The sequence below is a fragment of the Cimex lectularius genome, unplaced genomic scaffold (assembly GCF_000648675.2).
Source record: "Cimex lectularius strain Harlan isolate CLEC.00 unplaced genomic scaffold, Clec_2.1 scaffold174, whole genome shotgun sequence".
In the NCBI taxonomy this organism is placed as follows: domain Eukaryota; kingdom Metazoa; phylum Arthropoda; class Insecta; order Hemiptera; family Cimicidae; genus Cimex; species Cimex lectularius.
The window spans coordinates 1491945-1516456 of NW_019392881.1; the positions used below are offsets into that span (position 1 = coordinate 1491945).

At 35.6% G+C, this 24512-nt stretch overlaps 1 protein-coding gene across 2 annotated transcripts in view; it reads right to left on the reverse strand.

Annotated features, from left to right (window-relative positions):
• Positions 1-4605: 4605 nt before the first annotated feature.
• Positions 4606-24512, reverse strand: part of LOC106665058 (leucine-rich repeat-containing protein 4-like) — a 58249-nt gene continuing 38342 nt past the window's right edge. For both annotated transcript variants that reach the window (XM_024229013.1, XM_024229014.1), the window contains exon 3: positions 4606-7735. In XM_024229013.1, the coding sequence (XP_024084781.1) occupies positions 5380-7735 (2356 nt within the window). In that variant the 3' untranslated portion in view covers positions 4606-5379. The remainder of the gene's footprint in view (positions 7736-24512) is intronic.

Below are 24512 nucleotides of genomic sequence, written 5' to 3' on the forward strand. Positions count from 1 at the left end.
CAAATATCATGTTTTTAAATTGCCTAGAAATTTTGTCAATGTTTATGTAATAATAATTTATGATAAAACACCAAAAATTACATTCATTCAACTTGAGGACAGTTGGAATCTATTATTGGTTAAAACATTTATGCGTGAAATAAATTCAATAAACAATGGTTATGTGTAAAAACGTCCTCGCATTAAAATAGCAACGATGAATCAGCTAATCCTGCACGCTGTTAAACATTTGCAGAACAATACCTCTTCGCAAGAACTAACAAAACCAAAAGATGGCTAGCAATCCCCTGAAAAATAGAAATGCAAAAATATATGAAGCAGTACAGTAAGTGTAATGAAAAAATACTAAGTACAAACACATCATAAATAATTCAAAATAATTCAGGGAAATCTGTGCCTTTTTGTAAAACCATTTTTCAAAACTTCTTAAATCGACTTCACAATGATCTATATTCAATTTATCAATCAATTTAATTAATTATACTGTTTATCTAAGGTTTTGGTTGAGATAAAAAGCTAATGTCACTAGTGGGATTCGAACCAACGACCTTCGTTTCAATACACCGCTGATCTAATCACTTGAGTTTTATCAATAATCAAAGTCACGATAGCTCAAGTGGTTAGAGCAGTGGTGTATTGAGCTGAAGGTTGTGGGTTTGAATCCCATTCATGACACTAGATTTTTCATCTCACCCTAGGCCTTAGATAAAAACTATAATTAATTAAAATAATTAATATGGTCCTCCTAAATGCATAAATGATTTTTTTTTTTTTTGGGGGGGGGCTGGCTAGCAGCTGGTGTTATTGCCCGATCCTCACTTTATTTTTATTATCCCTATGTTTGATGTTTTAACTTTTCACACATAATTAAAATATCCTAAATCAATTAAAATACCCATACATATTTAAAACATTAACAAAGTTAAGTATTGGTTGGGACCCTGTCAAGGCGTTTTTCTTTGCATGTTCCTGTGATTTTTTCGTTTTGTCTATCCATGTGATTCCCATGAGTATGAGGGATCACAAAAAGGCCTGGACCGGAGGAGCCCTCTCTCTCTGGATTAAGGTTGATTACTCAAGGGAGTCACCTGGTTCCTTTCTTCCTTCATTTGCACCAATAATTCACACACAGTAAAAATCATGCGTTCACTAGTCCAAGTTAACCTAACTGGTTTGACAGGTCTATGAGTGTTCAATATTCTGTACAAATTGGATTGTGGATAATTGTCCATGCACACTTAACCACTCACACAAATAAATACATTCACCCAATTGGGTAATCTCCATAGTTTTTGTTTTATGCCAGTGTAGCACACATTCATATTAAAGATGATTTAAACCTACTTATGAAACATAACCTATTCTAATACCTGGGTTTTGGGGTTTCATTAGCCCATTTATTCTCAAGAATAGTGGTAGTGTCTGTAGTGCCTAGACGATCAGATTTTGACACTCACATGGCCACTCGTGGTTTTTATAATTTTTCTATAGTGGCCTACCTTGAGGTTTGCCCCTTCCCACTGGTGGATAGTAGGTATTGTTTTCATGAGCCATTCCTGGCTCTTTGGTTCTCGTAGGTTACCAGGGCAGCCCCAATTTCAATGTACTTTGGAGTTTTTGCAGCTCCAAACCTCAGCTAGGATAGTCTGCTGGACGGCCGTGCCTGATCGGCTGTTATCTCTTTGTCTGGGTAAATTGCCATAAGTGAGTGTTTGGAATCTTCCTTTGCATGTCCCTGTGATTTTTTCTTTTTGTCCATAAAGATCCAGATGTGATTCCCATGAGTATGAGGGATCACAAAAAGGCCAGGACCAGAGGAGCCCTCTTTCTGGATTAAGGTTGATTACTCAAGGGAGTCGCCTGGTACCCTTAAGGCTCTGTTATTTGTACAGATCCGTTGTATGATCCATCCATTGGCATGGGTCACATAACACCTTAGATTGTGAGATTAGGATGGGAAGAAAGGTAAGGTGGGGGTGTAGAGTTAGGAAGTGACAGGCCCAGCTCAATGTTCCTCCATACCCATCTTTCTGTCATTTTGTTTATCAGGGTACACTGGCAAAAGCTTCGTGAAGGTGGAAAGTCAGAGTTGAGTATTAGACATGCATAGTTTCGATTCTTACCCCTTGGTTGGGATTACTTTTACTTAATTGTGGAATTTCCTTCTGATGATCGACAGGATGATCAACCAATTAATTGTTTGATAATTATCGATCGCTCTATTTTTGTTGGTTCAGATGTGTTTTGGCATTTCACCATGTTCAGTGTTTGAGTGATATTTGTATATTGAATTTGTGATTCCCAAATACCACCCAAACAATGAAGATGGTGAATATGTGCCTGAACTAACAAAAATCAGCAAGGATAGGCAGACCAGGATGGTAGGTGATATCAAACAGTAAGTTTTACTTAATTACTTGATAAGTTAGGAAGCCACATAAATTCACCTATTTTTTAAACTGCCATTACCATGAACACATTCTACTAATTCCATTTGGCCATTGTCCATTGTAGAAATATTTTTCTGCCTCCGCATTCCTTTTTATGATTCCTTTTTTTTTTAAATTAATTTCTCATTTTAAGCAATTTGAGATCTCATAAGGCTTTAGTGTAGTCTGGAGATTCTTGATCAGCATTTCATCTTATAAAACATAATGTTTCTAGAGGTTCAGAGTCTGTGTGCACCTAGATTGACAACTTTTAAGCGACTTGACGATTTTTTTTCGTGGCCTTTATTTAATAAATTAGCCTGACAAGGTTCATTACCATATTATCATACATTAACATATTTACAATAAATGTATATTTCTATTTTATTTATTTCTGTATACCTATAGATGTTTCGGTAAGTTGGGTGATGAAGAATACGAGTAAGTTGGCAGGTTTTTCCCCGTTGCTTTCCATCTGTGTAGATGTCCATCTCGCTGGGGCACTCCAAAAAACTTTAGTTGGAGTCCTGGAATGCTCTTGTTTGGCATTGATAAAGTGTTGTTCCCTATTGTGGTTGAACCTTAGATGGCACGTAGTAGAGTAGTTTTCATTTTTCATTGTATGGGGGTAAACCACGTTTTTAAGAGTGTCTTTGGTTGTGGGCATTCTTAGAAGTTTCTTTTTCGCTGAAGCTCTGTAAATTTCCTTCCATGAGTGGACTGTAACAAAGTATAGGTACAGGTTAGGTTACAGTCCTTGGCAATGTTTGGGACTAACTCGGTCTTCAAAGAAATTTGAAACCATATTTTAAAAACTTAATTATCTAAATTTGTAGATGTGTTTAAGATTGTTTTGCCTTGCTGATGACGTTAAAATAGGTTAAAAGCTTAGTTAAAATGTAACTGAGAGATGGAATTAGATGTAGGGATTAGCGTGTTTACTTACAACTTAGCTTGGAGTTGCAAAGGATTTTTTTCAAAAAGTACAACTTTTGTTTTCAAAATGAAATTCTCAAATCACTTGAATAAAGCCGGATTTCTCGATTACACAATTTATGTGGATTTTATGGTAGATTAATTGTTAAACATAATTTGGTAAAATTCATGAGATGTAATGTTTACTAATTCATTTACAATAGTCAAATGGTTAGATCAATCTAACAATAACTTTTTTCAAATTATTTATATTTTGAATCTAAGGCCTTGGTTAAGATGAAAATACAAGTATCAGCGAGATTCGAACCCACGACCTTCGGCTTAATGTGCCACTGCTCTAACCATTTGTTGTTCTGAGCACTCTCTGAGAGAATAGCTCAAGTGGTGAGAGCAGCGGCATATTGACCCGAAGGTTGTGGGTTTGAATCCTGCTTATTACACTTACTTTTTCATCTCAACCATAACCTTAGATTAAAAGTCTAATTGATTAAAATAATTAATGGTCAATTATGGCTACTAACTAAATACATATATGGAATAAGAAAACAATAACATTGGAAAGCATAGAAGGATTTTTTAAATAAATAGGAAATTAACTATTTTTAAAGGTCATTTTTATTGACTCACTCCAATTTGAATATGCTTCAGTTTGGACTAAACTCTAAGTTCTTTTGTATACCTTTTACCTTTGTTTCTGGCTTTTATTGATGTATTGTAGTTCTATATTCCAATTGAATGTCTCTATGTTTTATGCGCAAATCAACAAAATTAACTCTACTATGCTCTTACTCTTTTTTTTCTTCAACTTTCTACAGTGGTATGCTTATTTCAACGTCTATCATTTATGATAGACAGTAATTAATTTTCTGACCTGTTTATAAAACAGTGCTCTATTTTACTCAAAATCAGAATGATAAGTATTATTGGAGAAAATCATGTTGTTTGAAATAAATTCAGGACGGATTGGTAAGAAAGTATTCAGCAATTTTCACATCCTTGTTCAAAGAGACAGAAAAAATAGATTGACTTTCAAGGACCTTCTAGATTTATGCTGAACTAACTTATTCTAAGAACTGATTCTTGCTAATAAAATATGTAGCATATGAATAAATTATTATTAAATTAAAGTAATATTTATCATACTTCAAAGCGCTTCGGACCAGTTTTGTAATTTCCAAAACTTACCTGTTTTCCACATGACAAAAAATGACTGTATAAAAAGGACATTTAAGATCAATAATTGTAAAAACTGAGAGAATTATTTTTATTAACATACATAGGAGTATTCATATGTATTATAAGTCTCAAGTATTATCACAATATTCTGTTCTAGCTTGATCTGACAAGCTACTTTTTTAATGTTTTCATCTCTTTAATAATAATTTATACATTTCATAACATTAACATTAAACTAAAATGTAAACTCAATAACTTTAAATGATAGTTAAAAGATAATTATTTTTCCTCAAATATTCAACTATTAACGTAAGGAGAAAAAAATACACTAACATTATTTCCAAACAACATACTATATATATAGAAAAGTGTCATTTATACAAATTTAGATGTAAAATATCGAATAAAGATAAACAAAACTTATATATTATAGATGTCATAATTTACAATGTCAAAAACATTGCAAAGATATTTCCTCAATTTGAGGAAATGGTAATCAAATAAAATATGGAAATCAACAATAATTTATTACTAAAAAAAATGCAAAGAAAAAAATTTGGTAACAATAACGCAAATTATTAACAAATTTACAGAAAATAAGACTAAATTTTTATGTTACAAAAATATAGAAGCAGACAATATTTCCCTATGATGAATTTTATAATAGATTTTTTTTCTTGCGAAATCCAGTCCAACCGGATAATTACTACTAATTATAAGAAGACATTTAACATGATACGTATATCGTACCATGAAGGACTAAGCTTATAAATATTCCTTTTATTGTTTGAAAAATAAATTAAGTATTTATTGTCCGTTAAGGATGGCACTAGGACGACTAGTTGAGGGACTTGTGGATATAAATCGGTGTCTGTGGCCTGGCGAGGACGCACATCCTGGCAGTCACGGCTTCGATCGGTCCCACCTTGTCTTCCCAGTCGTTTTCGGGATCGTGCTCCGGTTCCGCCAAGACCGGCCTTTCTTCCTCTTTCTGTTCCGATTTTCCGTTGGCGGTGTTTCCATTCGAATAGTTTTTAGGGACGACTTTGATCCCGTTTTCTGGGGGCTTGGGGAGGAGCATGTCTTGCATTTCTGTCGCCGAATTGGCCTCCGGGTCGGCCGGCAAGCTCACTTTATAGCTTTTACCCCTCTTCCTTCTGCACACGGAGACTAGGACGAGAAGTAGGATGACGGCGACGATCAGTGCTGTTATGGCATAAATAGCGTACATTTCTAAACCTTTGTCTTCTCTCTTCTCCTCTTTGCTGAATCCTTCTTTCGTCTCGATGAACACTTCATTTTCATTCGGCAGTTCTACTGTTTTTTTGAACTCCGGTTCTACGACAAGCACAGCTTCTGTAGAAGCTTCTGTAGTCTCGTCGGAATCCCACTGGCTGAAATAATTCGAATCTGTCGGCGTCGTACCTTGTGTTTCGACCTGTACGACGCCTGCTGAAGAAGTCTCTTCCGTCGTCGATGACATTTCGACGTCGCTTGATGAAGTTTGTTCGGTCGAAGAAGACGTTTCAACGGCTGGTGATGATGCTTGTTCCGTCGAAGAAGAGGTTTGGACTGAACCTAATGTCGACGCTTCCGGAGAAGAAGAAATTTCGACGGTAGCTGATGATGTCTCTTCGGTCGATGAAGACATTTCGACGGCTGCTAATGTTGATGTTTCCGTTGAAGAATAAGTTTCGGCGGTCGCTGATGATGTCTCCTCAGTCGATGAGGTCATTTCAACGGCTACTGATGACGTTTCCGCCGAAGAAGAAGTGTCAATTGATGATGACGATATAGTTTCGGTAGAAGAAGACATTTCAACGGCAGCTGACGTAGTCTCTTCTGTCGATGGAGATATTTCTTCGGCTAATGATGTCGAACCCGTCGAAGAAGTTTCAACGCTTACTGAAGATGTCGGTTCCGTCGAAGAAGTTTCAATGTTTACTGAAGGCGACGGTTCCGTCGATGATTCGACCCTTATTTCCCATCCCTCCGTGAAGTCCAGATATTTTTTTGTGGATGACGCTTGATCTTCTGTTTCTTCAAAATGTGGGAATTTGGGATTATAATATCCCTCACCGGAACCCTCGCCCTCATCTGAACCTGTCCATTGTTCGTGACCGTCGTAATCGTGGGCCGTTGTATACGTACCTTCATCATAGTCATCATTTTCAGTTTTATCGGGGTCATGTAGACCCAAGTGACCTCCCTGAATTTTATTATTTTGCGACTCGTTGCTCTGGGTTTCTCCACTGTCACTTTCGCGGGGAGGCTGATCAGCTTGAAAGTCTGCAAAATCTCCTCCTTGCATTAAGGACTGCCAAGAGCGGTCCTTGGTTGACCTTAGAATGCTGTTGGTGTTAGTATCGGGCATAAGCTCACTCCTGCAAACGTTGTTTTCATACAGTTCGTGCAACCGTTTTCCTTCATATCTAGGCGGGCTGAAACATGTAGCATTGTGCAACAGCAGTTTTCCTTCTCCGGCAAATAAATCATCCATTAAAAGTAAACTGCAAGTACAGTTTATGGGATTTTCACTCACGTCAACTTCAGCCAAATTATGTAATGAAACCAGAACTTTAGTTGGCACTATAGAAATTTTGTTTCTCGCCAAATTCAAAAATCTCAAGCCTTTTGGAAATAGCGAGTTTTCCAACGTCGTTAACAAATTACCATCCAGCGAGAGATCGGTCAGTGAAGGTACTTGTTTAAAAACTCCAGGTTTCAGATCGGTAAGGCTACACTGGCCCAAGTCCAGTTCTTCCAGACTTTTTGAAACAATAACATCGGACAGGGTCAACTGCAAGGGATTGCCACGCAACCTCAAGGTCTTAAGAGATTTCAAGTTTTTGTAACTCGAGCCGTTGACCCTCTTGATTCTGTTGTAAGACAAGTCGATTTCTGTCAGGTACTTCATCCCGTGGAAAGAATCTGTGGGAACTGTCCTGATTTTCATGTAACTCAGATTCAGCACTTTCACCGAGCGAAAATGCTTGAATATCGTCGATGTTAAAACTAATGGTTGGCTTGAGACAAATTTGACCTCGTCCAAGTCGACGGGCCTTTTAACGTTCGACAACGCGTAAATGTTGCAGTCTGCAGATCTTTCGTTGTCGGAGCAAGCACAGTACTCAGGACAGCCGTCTGATCTCACAAGAACTATGCACCAAATAAAAACAATCGCTCTCCCCAACCTGAAATACAAAAAACAAATTAATGCTTTAAAGCCAAAAAATAGTATTTCCTGGAAAAATATCCTGCTGTCCCTTAATATTAACGCCGCAATCTACGCTGTTATTCTAATGGCAATTATAATTTCAAGCAATGAGAATCCTTGTTGGTGCATAGATTTTTGTCATATGTAACATCATTGACTCAGACTATCGTCATGTAACAAACATAAAAAAAATGTTCAAATGAGATTGAAGGGAAACAGCTCTATTAAGAAAACTTGTGTTACAAAAATTGGCAAACAAAGATAGCAATACCTCCCAAATTTTAATGTTTTTAAAGGCTTTTATTACTAAATAAACCATCATCTTAATTAAACATAGCAATATTGCATAGCAAAGCATAGCATTTAATTCATATTGATCTGAAATGAATCGATAACATTAGTTATGCAGTATATATAATTATAATATAATAATTATATTATAATGTAATTATTATATTATAATATATGTATATATAATTACATCATGATATTGATAACCAATGACTTCAAAATAGTTACTACTGACCCAAGTTTCAAGTGCAACTTTGCAGTAGCTAGGCAACTCATTTATGAAGCTTTTCTAAATTACAGAAAGTATAAGTGATGGTTTTGCTAGAAATCAAAAATAAAATAAAATCTAAAGTGTGTCAAGATTCTGAATCATATTAAAATCCCTTTCGTCGTAAAATTCAAACAACAAATTAAGCTGAATAAATAAAATTTAACCCTTTATTAAAATAAGCAAAAAACTTCAATTCTTAATTGATAACCTCTTTCTTCCAGACTTCGCCTTACTATTCCAGTTTTTCGTCCTATAGTTCGAAAAAATGTTTGGTAGGGTCACGTTTTGAACGAAATTGCCGTCGGAACCGGCCGAAACACGTTAGGGGAGAAGAGGCCGAGGTCGTGGACATTTATTAGCGGATGGTTGTGTGAAGAGGACGGCCGTGAATCCACTGACACATTGAGACTCATCTCTGAATTGAACCAGTTCCCCTGCTCACGCAAACGCGTTCTGTTTACCCATAAGCTGTCCATCCGCGGCCCACGGTTTCCGAGTCGAGGAGATGCGACACGTCTCGTTCACTTGACGCGATACGAAAACAACGCGACAAAAATTAATAATCGGTGTTTTAATATAGTAATTGTTCTAGGAACTAGGTATATACATAAAAATACAAATTAATGAAACGCGGTCTGTAAAGGAATTAATGATGTTATGTAAAAATACAACTTCTAATTATCCTAGACAAAACATTATATACAACGGCAAATAAGTATGTCATGACGTATATATATTTTTTTCTTGTGGGGAGGGGGGAGGGATGGAGGGATGGAGAGAGAGAGGGGGAGAGAGAGAGAGAGTGTGTGTGAGTGAGGGAGAGAGAGAATGTGAGAGGGCGGAAGGAAGNTCTCTCTCTCTCTCTCTCTCTCTCTCTCTCTCTCTCTCTCTCTCTCTCTCTCTCTCTCTCTGAGAATTAGTTAAAGAGTTAAGTTACAAGTTATGTTACATACGACATGGCATGTGATATGTCATTTTATGTTATGTTTTGACTAGGATAATTAGAGGTTATATTTTTCCGTATCATCATTAATTCCTTTACGGATTGTATCATTAATTTGTATTTTTATGTATATACCTAGTTTCTAGAAGAGTTAAATTAGAATTAAATTAATTTCAATAAAATTTAATTTACACATTTTTAATTTTAATTAATTAAAACAGTCTCCTGACTGCTGTAAGAGAAGACCCTATGGTCCTATGCAAGCTTCAGGTCAATAAACGACGATTTATTCATTTCATTCTCACTCTCTCATTCTCCATATTTTTCTTCTATAAATGTCTCTTAGTATCATTTCCTTTCTCTTTCATTCTCTCTTTTTCTTTTTCTTCCTCTCTCATTCTCTCGCTCACTCTTCTATCATTCTTTCTTTCTCACTTTCTCTCCTTCTACCTCCCTCTCTCTCTCTCTCTCTCCCTCTCAAGTTACTCTCTATCATTATCTTAACATTTTTCTTTCCATAAATTTCTCTCGTTTCATTTCTTTTCTCTTTCTCATTCTCTTTAATTTTTCTTCTGTAAATGTCTCTCAGTATCATTTCCTTCCTCTATCATTCTCTCTCTCTCTCTCTCTCTCTCTCTCTCTCTCCCCTTCTCCCTCCCTCTCTCTCTCTCTCTCTCTCTCTTCCTCCCCTTACTATCATTCTCAGAGAGATTTGATAAACGATTTATTTTTACAAATGTCTAATTATTCAGAAATCGTGAGATGCGGTCTGGTGTGATGTAGGTTTCAGAAAAACGTTTTCTTTATCGTGCCAACGATTCGATCTTTATTGACATCATCTTCAGGGCTCAAAGTGTTTGCCTTCTGTGTTGAATTGTGCCATTCTTGCAGTGCCAGCCACTCAACCAGAAACGAAAATTTTACAATTTGAACTTACTTACATGCGCTTCTAGATGATCACATGTATATAATAAAAAAATTTAAGCTGAATATGGAACAGTAATAATAACTTTAACAAAATTTATGTTCATTTAACAGTAATAAATCAATAAAGAACGAAATCATAAAATTACAGCATTTACTAACAATGTTATAGATTACATGCATCTAAAATTAAATTTTCATCATCTCGTTAAACCGAATTAAGTCTATTAAGAAACACATCCTGAAAAGAACTTACTTTGTGCATAATAATATACAATACACCATAATAATTTAAGTACTTAAAGAATATAATAAATGCAATTATTAATCATGCTTTGGTAGTAGTTACACGTAAAGTTTTTTTTCATTTCTTCTATATTGGAGGCTTTTTTGAAAGGCCGAACTGCTTAGCTCTAAGGATGTTCCGATGATAACACGATGAAATTGGGTGGTCAGGATGAATGTTGGTTATAGATAGAATTTATCACAGGAAAAAGAATATAGTAGAGTAGTGCTTATCTGATTTTGACAGACTGAATTTTTATGGAGTTAAGTAAAACCAAAACAAAATTAAACGGGTAGTCTATAATCTTCATACTAAACATTACAAGTTAATAAAGATAACTGAACTAGTTGCTGGTTATTCTTGAAAAAAAGTAGTGTAATCACGGATATACCGGCTTGGAAGATTGGCGTGTAATTTCAGTCCATTTGGACGGAAGGAATCAAAAATTGAACAAGCAAAGAAACGCAAGCAATTGAACCTTGTAAATGCGGTTTCAAACCCACGCCAAATTCACGATTTTTATTCAAATGCATATTTCAATACAATGAGAGCAATGATCGATTCAAGGAGGTGACGGGAATATGATTCACTGGAAGGCAGACATTCAATGTATTCATCACGGTCAGACAGAATGACACCTCAACGAAGGGAGAGTGATCCGCCGAATTTAAAATTTAAATATACAACTTCCATTATACTAACAGATCCCGGCATCGTCTAATGGGCCTGTGTAAACCTTGTCCTAGTACACTGTCTTTGTACTTGTGAATTTCCTTTTCAGAGATAAACTAAATTCTCGTTTCACTTTAATAGTTTTTTCTGTTCATACCTATTGTTCTTGAGTCCTTTCAAGTCAAAAAAATTATCAGACAAGGATAAATCTATTTTTGCCGCCGGGAAAAAATGCCACTGAAAATGTTTCACTATTACAGTGACTACTTACAAGAAAAAGTTTCAAAAACAAAAGACTTGCCTACATATCATACATCTTCGGTAAGGAGGACAAAGGAATCCGTCCAACAAAAAGTACAAGTAATCCATCAAACACTATGGAAATTGTACAAAAAAAGGAAGGCCAGTCGAATTATAAACTCGGGAATAAATGTAACATTGTTGACGTAAATCCTGAACACTCCATTTCAATCCATAGCCCACATAAAAGTCCTGCTTTTTCCCCATATTGAATTTAAATAACTCTGACAATAACATTTTAAATGAATTTTCTGATTTTCCAGGAAATTTATCAAAGATTTTTGCATCTTTGTAAAGTTTTTTTTGTTAAGTATTCCCTCAATAACTTAACTTATTTTTACCTAGTAAAATTTGTGGATATTTTGATGCTAATCATGTATTTTCAGGAGGAAGAATAATTTGTATATTGTTAATTAATAAATAATTATTTCTTTGAACAATCTAAAGTTTTGCAAGATCGATAAATGTTAGTAAAAGTTTCAATATATGACCAAAATCACTCAAATTTACACATGTCGCTCTCTCTTTCCCTTTCTCTCTCTTCTGTCCCCACTCTCCTTGTTGTTGGATGTAAGAGTGGTCAAATTTGACCGAATCACTTAGATTATTTATAAATCTAGCATTAATAAATCAATGTCTCTCTCCCACCCTCATTCTTTCTCTCTTTCTCTTTCTCTTTCTCTCTCTCTCTCTCTCTCTCTCTCTCTCTCTCTCTCTCTCTCTGAGAATTAGTTAAAGAGTTAAGTTACAAGTTATGTTACATACGACATGGCATGTGATATGTCATTTTATGTTATGTTTTGACTAGGATAATTAGAGGTTATATTTTTCCGTATCATCATTAATTCCTTTACGGATTGTATCATTAATTTGTATTTTTATGTATATACCTAGTTTCTAGAAGAGTTAAATTAGAATTAAATTAATTTCAATAAAATTTAATTTACACATTTTTAATTTTAATTAATTAAAACAGTCTCCTGACTGCTGTAAGAGAAGACCCTATGGTCCTATGCAAGCTTCAGGTCAATAAACGACGATTTATTCATTTCATTCTCACTCTCTCATTCTCCATATTTTTCTTCTATAAATGTCTCTTAGTATCATTTCCTTTCTCTTTCATTCTCTCTTTTTCTTTTTCTTCCTCTCTCATTCTCTCGCTCACTCTTCTATCATTCTTTCTTTCTCACTTTCTCTCCTTCTACCTCCCTCTCTCTCTCTCTCTCTCCCTCTCAAGTTACTCTCTATCATTATCTTAACATTTTTCTTTCCATAAATTTCTCTCGTTTCATTTCTTTTCTCTTTCTCATTCTCTTTAATTTTTCTTCTGTAAATGTCTCTCAGTATCATTTCTCTCTCTCTCTCTCTCTCTCTCTCTCTCTCCCCTTCTCCCTCCCTCTCTCTCTCTCTCTCTCTCTCTTCCTCCCCTTACTATCATTCTCTATTTATACCTAACTATTACTCTCTTTTTGTATCACCCGCCTCATTATTTTTCTTTTTATTTTTGTACCTTAAATAAGCCCCCTATCTCAAACGATCTGTCTATTGTAATATATCTTTATGCTACAAATAATTTTATTATACCTTCTCTATCTATCTCTTTGTTGCCCACCAAAATACTGTATGGCAGTCAGTAAAATATAATAATACAGACTAACATATTTGTTGGTATTCCTGACCTTCAGGGTTAAGATTCATGGGAGAAGATTTAATGAAGGTTTAGTTTTAGAAAGATCAAACTATATCAAAAATTAAAATATATACCTTATGTATTTGTGGGACCATGTGGGCTTGTGAAAAGGGAATCAGAGAGTTTTTAAAGTTTGCGAGTGGGCTGAAAATTTCATGTGCAAGGGGATGTCAATAAAACATGGTGTTTCTTTAAGTTACACATTTTACTTTATCGTTGTTATAAATAAAAGTAGACAAGTTTATAATAAAACTGAAAAAAAAGTTTTCCAAGATGTTCAAATGTTGCAAGGTCCAAATTTTACAGCTTGAAACGATCACGATAGGGTTACTAAACCAGGAATAAACTCAAAAGACGTGCTGAGTAAATATTTCGCCTGGTGTTTGACGTTTTCACTACTTGTGCATAAAACGGTCAGAAATAGAATTATTCCGTAGTTTACGCGTAAACTTGCTTTATAAACAAGGTCCGATAAAATCATAAGTTCTTTTGTGCCTTTCTTGAAAACTCTTAACCGTGCGGATCCCTCATGGATTAAATCAAGGTTTTCCAAAGATAGGCGATATTTTGGCATGTCAAAGGTCATCGGATAACAAACGTCTTTCACTCAAGAAAAATTTATTGACAGAAGCTGAGATCATAAAAACAAAACGAGGTGTACCCGCAGAAACCAAATTGTGTGAGCTTTGCATAAAGACGATCAGGCGAAAGCCGGAAAATACCATTTTTTATTCCTATTCTTGTTGAATTTATATTCTTAATTTATTATTACTTGGATATTGCGATCTTTTTATGAAGAATATTTTGTTATTCTCTTAATAATAAAAATTATTCCTCAAGACTTTAATCAAAATTATATATTCAGATTTAGCCACCTGGTCAAAACAATTTACAAACGAAAAAGCCCATACCATCTGGTGCCAGGGGTGAGAGTTTCAAGGGGTGAAATGGTTCTACGTTTTACCGAGGGGTAGCACAGCCTGAGAAGGGGTGGAAATACAAGGGAGCAACAGGTTGCGGCACGATCCTCGCTTGTTGATATTATTTAAGCTGTCTAACCGATGTTCCTCTTATCGCCGTACATCTCGGCAATTAACGTTTTTTAATACGCTCTAATGAAATTATAAATGAATAAAATTGCAGCAAAATGGGAATTATTATCTGCAGAATCATAGACGATATACTGATTAAAAAGAACAATGATAAAATGATGCAGAAGAATAAAGCAATTGATCAGCTGCTGACATGATTTGACAATTTCTCATTCCAGGAAACGCGTCTTAAATTAATACGATTTTTGTTTGGAGGTCAAATATTATAAAATCAAACCTTGGAGAAGGCCATTGATAATCATTTGTACAAGAACGGATAATTAGACCTGTGGGTGAGAATCGCGATCGACATGCAATTATAAGGTATTCATAGCGTGCTGATGTGTGATATTAATGGCTTGTACCAAGAGATTTGTTGGACAATAGAGGTAATGGGCGGACTTTCTTTAAAATCAAACCATTCCTGATTAGACCCAAATAGGATATCCTCGTAGTTTATTCTATGTCAGAGGCATAATTCACTCCAAATATTTAACCTAAAGATGAAAAATTTTACTGTTTTGTCTTTCTTATTGGTTTTTTCAGACCTCAGGAAAATATACATACAAACTTTTTTTACGGGGGTATTTCAACTACGAGGTTATATGAACCCTCGGGGAGCCGGTATTTTTGAAAAGTCCATTTAAAGTATGTCGGACCTTTACGTTACAGTGATGAGGGACGACGCCCCCAAACAGACAAATTATATCTCTTAATTTATTTAGAATTCGTGAGATGCGGTCTGATGTGATGTAGGTTTCAGAAAAACATTTCCTTTTTCTTAATCATTTTTACATCACACCAGACCGCATCTCACGATTTCTAAATAAATATCGATTAACGGTCACTAATCACCACACATATATCTCTTAATTTTTATATATTTTCAAGGAAACTAACCCCAGTATCAAGAACTGTCATACCAAAGTTTATCAGGAGGAGGTTGACTTATCGTAATTACCTTAAAATTTTACCAAATAGAATGATTTTGATGTTGGAGGTCTGCAAGTCGGTGAACCCCTCAACAACCAACCACTAGAAAATAACGGTGTTTACAGCAGAACGTGTTCATACGGAAATACATTGGGCAACAGAAAGGAAATTAAAAGATCGATGCAAAGGACATCTCAGATCCTTCAGGGACAACAACTGGAAATCGAATTACTACGCATTTAATACATAACAATCAGGAACTAATAGAAACAAGCATGTCTTTTGTTCTCAACGAACAAAAAGGGCGAAAAATTAACTTATTGGAGAACATAGGAATATAGACATAAATAACACTTAAAGAAGCTTAATAAATTCACACACTATTTTTGCCCTATTAAAAATACATATGACAAAAAAACGCTAAATTTCAAAAGAAAAACACCACTGGACCAAATACAACAAAAACAAAACAATAATAACCGACGAAAATCACCGCTCCTAGTCATGTAAATCAAATTAAACGAAATCAGAAATTCATAACTTTTAATCGAAATTATATAATTATGGTAGTTTGAAAGAAAATTCACCAAAACGCCGGAAAATCCTTTACCTAGTGATAGATTAAAATCTGAGTAACAATTTAACAATAGGTGATAACTCAAGCTATATGCTTTCGAAGATTATCATGCATTAACAGGAGGTTTTCCCCAATCAACGGAGCAAAAGTGACCACAGCTGACAGAAGAACATCCTCAATGTACCTTAGTGCATTCAAAGATCCATTCTGAATGATAAATAGTTCGGTAAGGACGTTCCACCTCATACCAACTGAGCAACAGTCCATGCTGTGACTCCCATGGCACATGAAGCAAAGCATTCTCCAAGTTTTCTTCACACACGGCCCTTGTCATCTGATTGTCACAAATCAAACTGCCACTTAAAGAAAACCTGATGCGGGACGTCTGGAGACCAGATTATTCATATGAAGCCATTTTAAAGTTCACCCTTACATTGCGAACTATTTGGAGATCAACGAGAACTTCCAATCCATAAAACGGTTAAGTGAAGGTTCCGTAGTGCAGTAAGGGCAATAATTGCTAGCCGTTGTACATTGCAATCAACCACTACATTCTCCTCTTTCGAATCTTTCGGTGGTCCAAAATCGCAGTATACGCCATTTTATAAATAGTTCTTTTTTGTCTTTGAGTGTATTTTTGTTGCATGAAAAATCGAAACCTGTGCACCATAGTTTTCATGATATTTGGATAAGATCAACATTTAGGAGCAATATAATTGAAAGGTTAATTTAACTTTTCACATATTCACTTCAGAATTTTTGATACACAAAACTAACTTTAGTGAGCTACTGTAACTTCCTAAACATTCTTTGACTTTTACATTCAACAATACAGGAAAAATATGTATAAATAAACATATGTGACATAACGTAAAACGTATAAATAAACATACAGGGGGGCGTCGGTGGCCGCAACGGTTTAGGCGTTGACACGGCGTTCATCACGTGCTAAAGGTCCTGGGTTCGAATCCAGCGGTCCTGCATTTGAACCCGACATATATACTTACGAATGTGCTTTTTTTTCACAAACACCGGCACTTCAAATGATCTCGTAGTTGAAATACCCTCGTAAAAAAAATAAAATAAAATAAATAAACATATTTAGTGCATATAAACGTAAGTAAACAATGTTTTATTGATCACAAAAATCGACATTACTTTTCTTATCGGCACAATCTGTTGCTGAACAGGAACTTTATTGACCCCCGTCCAAATTGAAAACAATCAACCAAATTAAGCACAATCCTCATTCTCCTTGCGGCGTAATTACTTCCGTTCTAATCAAAAAAGTGTCTCCCTGCGTCAGTTACGTGACACTTCACTTGGCTTCTTGATGGCCCTATAATTTTTTTCAGGTCTGTTACCTGGTCACGAAACAAAACGTTTATAACTGCCCTTGAATGTAATTGTCAAAAAGATTAATACAGGATGAGAATATTGTATTTCCCGGTTAGCGAATTGTTTACATTTTTGCCAAAGAGGGTGAGAAATGATTTGAAGGGTTTGTGTAAACATCTTTAGTTGTAATAATAATTTAATCTAAAAAATAGACATTTCTTTGGAGTATTTAATAATTTAATCCTCAGTACTCGTGAAAAGTTCAGCAAGTTTCTCAGGGGATCTCATAAAATTTGTATTCGTGTTAAATGAGCTCAGTGAAATGCGCTTTGAAACAATAAAACAAAATTCATTATTCATTTGATCCTGGCCGGTCCCCTTTCTTGTGACTGAGCGATTAACACACAAAACTTTAGTTTCAAATAGACTTTTCTACTTTTTGCATACCCTATATCACGACATCAAAGTTTTGAGGAACTTCGTACCATGCGTTATTACTTTTAAAACATTCCCGTCGCTTGTAGATCGTCTGAAAACTTCACTTATGGCGATCAAATAAAAAAGATTCTTGCTGAACCGGCATTTGGTCAGTTATTAGGTCCGGCTTCACTCGGAGGTTTGAATAGTTCAACAAACCCGCAAGTGAAAACGGACCCAATAAATGTCCCAATGCCGTTTCAGCATGAGTTCACCGACTCGCAACCAACACCCAGCTTAAAAAACAAGAATCAGTAAAGCTCTAGCATATTTGTTCTGCACAATTCACACCTATCATCTTGAAGAATTCAAGAAATCAAATTCAATTTTATTAAAGAAAGCCCGACGGTTTTTAAATGGTAAAGACGTGTTTTCAATAGAAAGATAAGTTCAAGAGGTGAAAAGTGAGTGAATGTAAATCTCGGGTTTAAATGAAGCGTCATGAGCCAAATCCTAGAAAGGATTTCTCGTTTTACCATAAGTGTGTACGCTTTATGAAAGCTGCACAATCTGCAAAAGTCCTAAGTTAATTTGTACCGTCCACAAAATATGATTTATTTTCTGTTCAATTTGAAAACAAAACTATTACAATGTTTATTGTCCGATTGACCAAATAACTTCTTTCAATTAATTAATTTTTATGTCAGGTATTGGTTGAGATAAAAAAGTCACTGTCACGAGCGGGATTCGACCTTCGAGTGGATCGAAGTAACGATAGCTCAAGTGATAGAACTGCGGCGTATTTAGCCGAAGGTCGTGGGTTCGAATCCCGCTCGCTATAATGGATTTACTAAGTAAAACGAAGTATATCTTCAATAAAGCTCTCCGTGGCCATTTCATTTGTCGCCGAGAATCGAATTCTGATTACACTTCGTTTGAAAAATGGCAAAAAGGAGGAAAATTCGAAAGGAAGGTTGTGATGGGAGGTTGGTTTCCGAGTGTATCGATGTCACGATAGCTCAAGTGGTAGATCAACGGCCGGCGTATTTAGCCGAAGGTCGTGGGTTCGAATCCCGCTCATGGCACTGACCTTTTTATCTCAACCAATACCTTACATAAAAATAAATTAATTGAAAGAAGTTATTTGGTCAATCGGACCACGAAATATGATGGATTTACTAAGAATAACAATATCGGAGGAAAGGATAGGATTTTTTTTTAAAGATACACTTTCATCGGATAAGTTCAAAGGATACAAAGTGATCACTGGAAAGATTCTTTTAAAAATTTAAATCCCAGTTCTAGTCCAATCGTCCCGCATTATTTGGAGAAAGTATATGATTTACTCTATTTTTCAAGTGATGGGGTAATTGCCGGGCATGGGAGGAATAGGCCTCCTGTGACATCCTGATTATTGTGTTCAGCATTACATTCCGGTGCATTATACTCGGCGGTCTAAGTTCGAAAACGATTTTTCTCCCTTGAAAGATCAAGCAGAATATAAAATAAATAAAAACGAACCACCAGGGATGGGATTGGGCAAGGGTTTTTAAAAGACACCTCTGTAGAAAAACATGCAAATGCTTTTCTCAATTTATAACGGCAATTACTTTACTCCTTAGGCTTATACATAAATAGTAAGATTCTTTAGGGTTCATCAACCCAACGCGAATCCTAAACTCACGACGGGCGGCACCCGGCTTTACTGTCAAACCGGGTGTACAAGTCTCAACTCCCATCGATAAAACTGCCTTGCTTTTCGATTTTTTAAATACATTAGAAGGTCTTTTTCTTTCATAGGTGCTTACCATCTTAGTAAACCTAAAAAATGCTCATTCATTCGTCAAGGGAGAGTGCTGAATACTTTGGTAAAAGATCCCAATTCAAACACCAAAATCTTACTAAAATATTTTAAAACGCGCATGTTAAACAATTTGTCCGACACATTCTACATTCTTGAAATTTCATTCCTGATTATCCGTTTTCCGTAGCTTCAAATAAACTGTCCAACAGTGTTAATGCGTTCTTCTCCCTTTATATACTGTTCTGTGGCTTTCCTTGGCGTAATTTCGTGTTACGCGACACCAACCAGTAAGGACATACCACCTAGACGCTTAGCGCTCATCCAAAACCTCGAACATCAGTCGTATTTAAACCTCAGCTCAATCAAAATCCCATAAAAATCTACCTAGTATTTCAAATTTTACGCTATCTTCTTCTCAACCCTGCTAGGATAATAAGGATACGATTGCCTTTAGATGTACTAATCAGTGACATTGAGAGAAATAACCATTTGCATAAATAATGATAAGAGGAGACTAGGGAGAGGGGTTGATATTTCTCTAGCACTGCAGACTTCTGGTCATTTTTCTAGTTTCTGTGTTTAGTATTTCGATTCGATCTTTCTTTTAATGAGTTCTTTTAATGGTCATTGATTGCCCTTGCTACATTCCTTCTCCTTGGTTTTCTCTGTATCCCGGCTTATGTCGTGCTTGAGCGGGTGTTTCTCATCCGAAGATGATATGGGTGGCTGTTTCTTCCTCCTCATTGAAATAATGTACAAATGGAGCCCAGGTACAAATAGGTTGAATATACTCATGTTGCGTCGATGTTTTTTCAGATGTCAGTGACCGGTAAATAAGTAAATAGTCATTCTTCTGGGTTTATCCCCCTCTAACTGTAGCAGTGAGTTTGTCAGTCTTGGTGAGGGATTATTTTACTGTGTGTAATGCCCCTAGAGTTTATCTACTTCTCCTTTTGTCTTTTTTACCTTCTCTATGGAGGATTCTCTATTTGTTTTTGTTATCCTAAAAATAATTTCAGGGCTTATATATGGTCTTGCAGAAAAATTGAAAAAATCCTGCTTTAGCCATGTGTCTGTTTTTTCGTTACCCCGAATTCCTTTGTGCCTTCGTACCCGAGATACCATCAAGTTATTGTGTTTCACGAAGTTTTGGAGATTTTATTTGCATTCACTGACAAAGTTTGATGTGATGTTTTTAATGGTAACGCTTTAATAGGTAGGTGCTAATTTATGAGGGTATTTTTGCCAATGTAACTACTTCTAGGGGACCGCGGTAGCCGAGTGGTTAGCATGAGAGACTCTCACGCCGCGGTCGTGGGTTCGATTCCCACCGTCGCCTCTGGCCCTTTTTTCCCGATAACCCCCAATTTGAACAACATATATAAGAATTCGTCATGGCTAATATGCAAAAATCATAAGGCCAGTCTTTGTGCTGCCTAATATTTGGTTATGCTTATTTTGCTGGGCTTTGGTTCTTCAGATTAGTGAGCCATAAGCTTTTAGCTCTTATTTCTGAAGTATATAGTCAATGGGCTATTTTCGGTTTTATTCTCCAAGATTAGCATAAAACAAATTATAAGTCTTTACATTTGTTTCGCTACCAGTGGACAGTTTCTTCTGTTCTTTTCCTTTTTTTATGAGAGTGACATAACCCTGTAACCTGTTAACCCAACTGATGTTGTTGTAACAAAAAATAACTTTTAGTAGGTCGTAAAAAAGGAGGTAATAGCTTAATACTTGATAGAAAAAGTTCCTGGTATTGTTATAGGTCCGGAGAAGCAATTTTTAGACCGGGTCGTAATTGTCAAAGACGGTTACTATCTTTAGATTCAATAAAGAATTCAAAACACGAGGAGTGAGTTGGTCTCTTCCTCCGCCTAATGCACGCCTCGAAACGTGACGGTTTATCGTGAAACTGGTTATAGATATTTCAAACGTACGTACATAACTCATCCACTCATGTAGTTTAAATCGTTTAAATCTCCTAAATCTGAGGGAGGTGAGTTGCACTCAAATGATGTAGATTGAAAGTAGTTGCGAGCCTATATTGCCGGCCAAGGGCGACCGTCTCCTGTCCAATATGCCCATCCCGGTTTCAAACAAAACTGCTTTTCAATTGTTTCACGCGACCGGTTCAGAGCGGGACCTTCGGCTTTCTCTTTAGGTCGACACTGGGAAATTTCTTATTGGAGGCTTTTTTTTCATTCACGCGAGAAAATATTGAAAAGGAACCGAGAGAAACTGACGGTCGTCCGATTACGTTTACCGAAGTATTCAGATTCACTTCACGACCAAAAGTGAAAGGTTATGGTTTTTATTAATGTCCCGATTCGGTTTCATCGTTCGGTACCATTTACGTGAGGAGGTCGTTAAAATGTCGCACATTGCATCTCGAATGTTCGCGTTATGATAATTTCCATCAAATAATTACAATGCTAAGAACAACACATACATTAACGTTGCACAACAGGCTAAAATATCATTCCAGAACTTCATTGACTTTCATTTTTCAACAAGCTATCTATCACCAATAGGTACGCTTGTCGCAATTTACAAGGTCAGTGGTCCAAAGAGATATAGGTCATTTTACAATGCACAGAACATTTACAGAGTGAGTTTATCGAAATCTTCCCCAACTTCTGTAACTAATCACCATTTATTTATTTATAAATTTAATTGATAAATGATTTGTTTCCAATCTTTTAAAACTTTGCAACAATTTTCTCAAATAAAATTGTTTAATAGGTTGCTTTGGATGTAGCTCGTTTTTCCGAAAAACAACGCTCGGAAGCAGTTTTTGCGAATATCTTTGGAAGGGTTGTTTGAAATCTAAAACCGATGAGTACCTTATTACTTGAAAAAGCGAATTTACCATCCGGTTACCCTGGAGAATTAGATCAAAACTTGTAACAAGGAAACTAGTCAATAAATTAAAATTTGCGAGTCTCGGAGTTTTCACAAAAATTATATAAATGATATATACGGGGGCAGAAGTTAAACTCACCCAGTATGCAATGCAGTATAAACCAGCCCTATTTCATCAAAAAATCGGGAACAAAAAGTTAACAAACTTCGTATTTCGAAAAATCGGAATTTTTTCAAACTTCTTCATTCAATGAACAATTCATTTATCATTTTAATTAATGGTAAATTAATTCACAAAAAATTGAGGGAATAAATAATAACGATGTGCACAGAAAGTTGTACAACGTAACAATTATATTGTTTACCTGGGAAATTACAAATTGTTCAGTCAACAAACGGAAGCAAGCAGGCTCTTGTCTGTCAAAAGCATAAGCTTATTTTCACAAAAAATACATTAAATTATACCATAAATTGATTATTATAGATTGTTTGTTTGAAATGTAAATGGATAAAACACAATTTTTATTCATCCGACTAATCAGTAACGAAAAAAATCCTACATAGATATACATTTATAAAGGACTTATACCTCTTTTATAGTTTGGAAACAGTTTTTTTGTGAATCGGTTTGGAAGAGGAGCCGGTGGTTACAACTATTAAGGCGTTAACACGTTGCTCATCACTGTAAGGTAAAAGTCCAGGGTTCAAATCAAGTGGCCCTGAATTCGATGAAACCCAACACTCTTACAAATGGGCTTTATTTTCCAAAACACCGGCGCTCAGGTTGGAGAGTTAGAGTAAAACGTTTTGGTTGATGAGAAATTAGACAAAACATAAAAGTTTATTTTTCTCGGGGTTTTTCACCAAACGCGACAATAAAAAAAATATAGGAGGAACAGAAATTAAAAGATGATTAATACGTATATAGAGGGGGCGTCGGTGGCCGCAACGGTTTAGGCGTTGACACGGCGCTCATCACTGTAAGGTAAAGGTCCCTGGTTCGAATCCAGCGGCCCTGCATTCGAACTCGACATATATACTTACAAATGGGGTTTTTTCAGAAACACCGGCATCCCGAGGGTTGATATAACCTCTGCTGTTGCGAACCCTCGTATTAAAAAAATATAGGTTATATGCCTCTATGCAAATTACCATTTTTAATTTGTAATTGGTCCTCCGAATCTTTAAATAATAAATATTAAACTTAAATAAATGTCAATGAGATCTCATTAAAGATAAGTTAACACATAGGAAATTTGGCTTGCATATTTTTTTAAATTGTATAAATATGCGGTTACATGTTTTGTTTAGTTTTGATTTGGTTATTGGTGGATATTTGTAAAGAATGTGGGTTATTGTTATCGGTGTTTTCCGATGGAGTCCTCTATTTTGGGTTGCGGTGACTGTTGTCGTGCAGTGTGTTATAAATATTTTGACGGATAGAAATGTTAAGTTAAAGATTAAAAATAGTTAATAATTTGTTAGAAGGATGCTAAAATTAATATTAAAAAAGTAAAAGAACATTGTGCCATTGAAGGAGAGGGAGGATAGAGCTGGAGAGAGTGAGAGGAAGGAGCGAGAGTGAGGGTGAAGGGAGGAGGAAGGATTGATTGATCTTGATTTAATCAAAAAGTCAAAGGCTGAAGAAAGAGACAAACAAAAAAAGAGTGATAGAGTGTGTGTGTGTGGAGAGAGAGAGAGAGAGAGAGAGAGAGAGAGATAGAGAGAGAGAGTGAGTGAGTGAGAAAGGTAAGGAGAATGTGTATTTTGCTTATAAGTGTGTTTGTACATTAGTGGGTTTTTCTTGTACTGTGTTTGTGATACGTTACTGCGTATGTTATTTGTATTTTTAAGCTTTGGTGATGTTGAATATTGTTTGTGAATCTGAGTTATTTATTGTTTTTAAGTTTGGGTTTGTGTGTTATTATTTCTGTGGTTGGTGTGCGTTATCGTGTTGGTTGTATGTCCGAGTTATCGTTTGTATGCCTGAATTTATGTTGTGATGTGTTGTGGGTGCATTCGGTTTTTTGGTGGGAGAGTTGTTTGTAGGTATCTGAGTGTTCTTTTTCTAAAATTGTGGCTGATGATTACTGAAATCTATTCACTACAATTAGCCAAGTTGAGTGTTTGTTGTTAAGCAACGTCCTTGTTATTGAATTCCTTTTAAAATCTTATGAGCTCACAATACTCAATTTTCAAACTATTTTGTATGTACATACTTTCTATATGCGAAAGATAAAAAAATATATATTTATCTGTAAAAAAAGGTCCTTCAATCATCGACATTTTCAGTTTTATATAAAACTATAAAAACAATTATCAGAAATTCTTAACACATCTTAATATTTTAAA